This window comes from Penaeus japonicus, unplaced genomic scaffold (genome assembly GCF_977035675.1).
Source record: "Penaeus japonicus unplaced genomic scaffold, GWHDUDI00000001_assembly GWHDUDI00000020, whole genome shotgun sequence".
In the NCBI taxonomy this organism is placed as follows: domain Eukaryota; kingdom Metazoa; phylum Arthropoda; class Malacostraca; order Decapoda; family Penaeidae; genus Penaeus; species Penaeus japonicus.
Genome location: NW_028234422.1, coordinates 36,531,642 through 36,534,141, shown reverse-complemented (window position 1 = coordinate 36,534,141; position 2,500 = coordinate 36,531,642). Strand labels below are relative to the sequence as shown.

At 36.9% G+C, this 2,500-nt stretch overlaps 1 protein-coding gene across 3 annotated transcripts in view; it reads right to left on the bottom strand.

Moving 5' to 3' along the window:
- The window catches only part of LOC122247700 (U-scoloptoxin(05)-Sm1a), a 26,069-nt gene that overhangs the window by 670 nt on the left and 22,899 nt on the right, over nt 1-2,500 (bottom strand). For 2 of the 3 annotated variants that reach the window (XM_043007221.2, XM_043007222.2), the window contains exon 4: nt 1-2,026. This exon is cut by the window's left edge and continues 670 nt beyond it. In XM_043007221.2, coding sequence (XP_042863155.1) covers nt 1,824-2,026 — 203 coding nt within the window. In that variant the 3' untranslated portion in view covers nt 1-1,823. The remainder of the gene's footprint in view (nt 2,027-2,500) is intronic. The other variant, XM_043007223.2, reaches the window with a different exon arrangement.

Here is a 2,500-nt window from a genome sequence, read left to right as displayed (position 1 = left end):
TAAGTGTATGCATTTATGTGTATGTGTGTGTGTGTGTTTTGTGTATATATATATGTATGTATGTATATATATGTATATATATATTTATAGGTATATATATATATGTATGTATACACATATGCTTGTACGTATGTATGCAAGCATTTTACGTATTCTATTAAATACTTCTTTCCATAAATCTCTCTTTTTCGGTAACTGTTCGTCTTAGAAAACTACAATCATCTACTTCACATAAATCTTGTAATGATAATTCACACAGTATATAATCTACTCTGTACATCCAAACACAAGCAAATCAAGAATACAGTGGTTAATTAATTGAAATCATGCAAGGGCGCAAGAGCAGCGCACACATCGTATAGCCGCATTCAAAATTCCCGCCACACGAATGAAGCTCCGATACAACGCGTCATGTGCTTCGATGCTTCGGTGGCGTGAAAGAACTCTCGGCAGCTTCGGCTGAAATGTGACCGGACTTTTGACAGCGACTATGCATAGTAATCAAGTTAATACCTCGGGTAATGGGTATGTTCATTGCATAAAGGACATTCCATTTACATTTAATGCCTTTGAATAATGCCATTAAAAAGAACAAGGTGTATTTCGAACATATTTCTTACTACACACCCTGTAAATGTATGCATTTTTTTTTTTTTTCTCATTCTCCCGTGTCATAAGGAATGAAGTTTTTGTGTATTACAAATACACAGAAAACACTTCCTCCTGTATCAGCTTTTTTACAACCGCAACACACTATGATTAATGATTAAGTAGAAAAGTATTATGTATTCAAAAACACATTCATAAAGCTACCACCCTTTGCCTCCGTTATTCTAGAGGACTTTGAGAATAAATGGGATGAAGAACACATTGTTCTTTCCATTCTAAAGAGTTGCTAAATTAAGGATCGCTCTTAATATTACGCAAATTTCTCATAGATTTTACAACATTTTTACCACCGATATTGTCAAACTTTATGTACATCGCATAACACAAAACTGGAAAAGTGTACCAAATAGAAATTTCTTTTTGATTTCACAACACTGAATCTTCATTTGATTTTGGTAATAGTGTTAATATAACCTACGGTCGCACACACCTCGCCTCGTCAAGAGTTGAAAGCCAGATCCTCGTCAGATATTTCTTTCTCTATGTCAAATTCATGACCGAGATGAATCAAATTCGAGGATCACTTCAGGAGATAAATGAACACTCCACCTTTGGTTTTCCTTCCGAGTATGCCCGAGCGGCGAGGTATGTGACGCCTGTTCTGGGTTCAAGCCTGGCCATGGGTTACATTAATATCTTGCCACGTATTTCTTTCAAGTGTCTTTTCCTCGACTTCATACCGTTACTTAATTCTGTTCTTGACTCCATAGAGGTATCTGACTCTCTTTTCCTTCGTTGCTGATACAACCGTAAATCAGAAAGCAGAAATTGAAAACCGTAAGTCAGAACGAGTGTAACACCCGAAAAGAGACCCAGAGCGTCTCTTTAAAGCCAAGGAACTGAGTTATTATTTTAATTTTGAGACATTTACGAAAGCAAGAGGGCTACGTTGTGACTCAATTTAAAGTTGCAATTGACACCATATAGTGAACAGGAGGTAGTGAACAGGAAGTAGCAAAGAGGAGGTAGTGAACAAGAAGTTGTAAAATAAAAAATAGATATATCTCTTTTACGCCATCAGAAGGAAAGACGAGGGTGATGGATCTCAGATTCGAGAGCTGATCAGTCCAGAGTGACACTTTCGAATGTAATGAACAAAGACGAAATGGCAGGATAAGGACGAGTGAAAGAGAAAGGGGAAACAGAAACACTTGTTAACGAAGGAGGAGTATTGTGGTGGCCAGCAGGGGGAGAAGACCCAGCACCACTCTGCTTCTGGAGGCGGGGTTGCAGCCGTCGTACTCGCAGGTGAGGATGCAGCCCTTCAGTTGGTCGTCTCCGAACTTGAACACGCCGCACTGGGAGTCCATGTTCTCCAAAACGCAGGTCCGGATCATCAAGGACTCGCCATTAACTGCTGAAAAAGGATAGCTAGAAAAAGCGGCCTTTGGGGAAATATTTCCTTACAGTGTGCTACATACGCTCACTCCTGCAAACTGTCAGGCTTTATATACTAAAAAAAAAAAAAAAAAAAAAAAAAAAAAAAAAAAAAAAAAAAAAAAAAAATAATATATAAAAAATAAAAAAAAAAAAAAAAAAAAAAAAAAAAAAAAAAAAAAAAAAAAAAACAAAAAAAAAAAAGGATTTCAATTATGTTTGATCTTATATATGCTTAAACCTATGCCATTAAGTTGAAAATAGTAATAGGGCAAAGCAACTATATTCTTGAACGTTTTCATTAAAAAGAACACGACTTTTGATGAATAGGTATGATAAAATACTTCATAGAAGCTTTCCAGCATTTTTAGACACTTCTCCCTTCCCTTCCTTCCTCTCCCCTCTCTCTCCATTCCAGTCCTCCCCTTCCTACTCTCCCTCCCTTTCCTCTTAT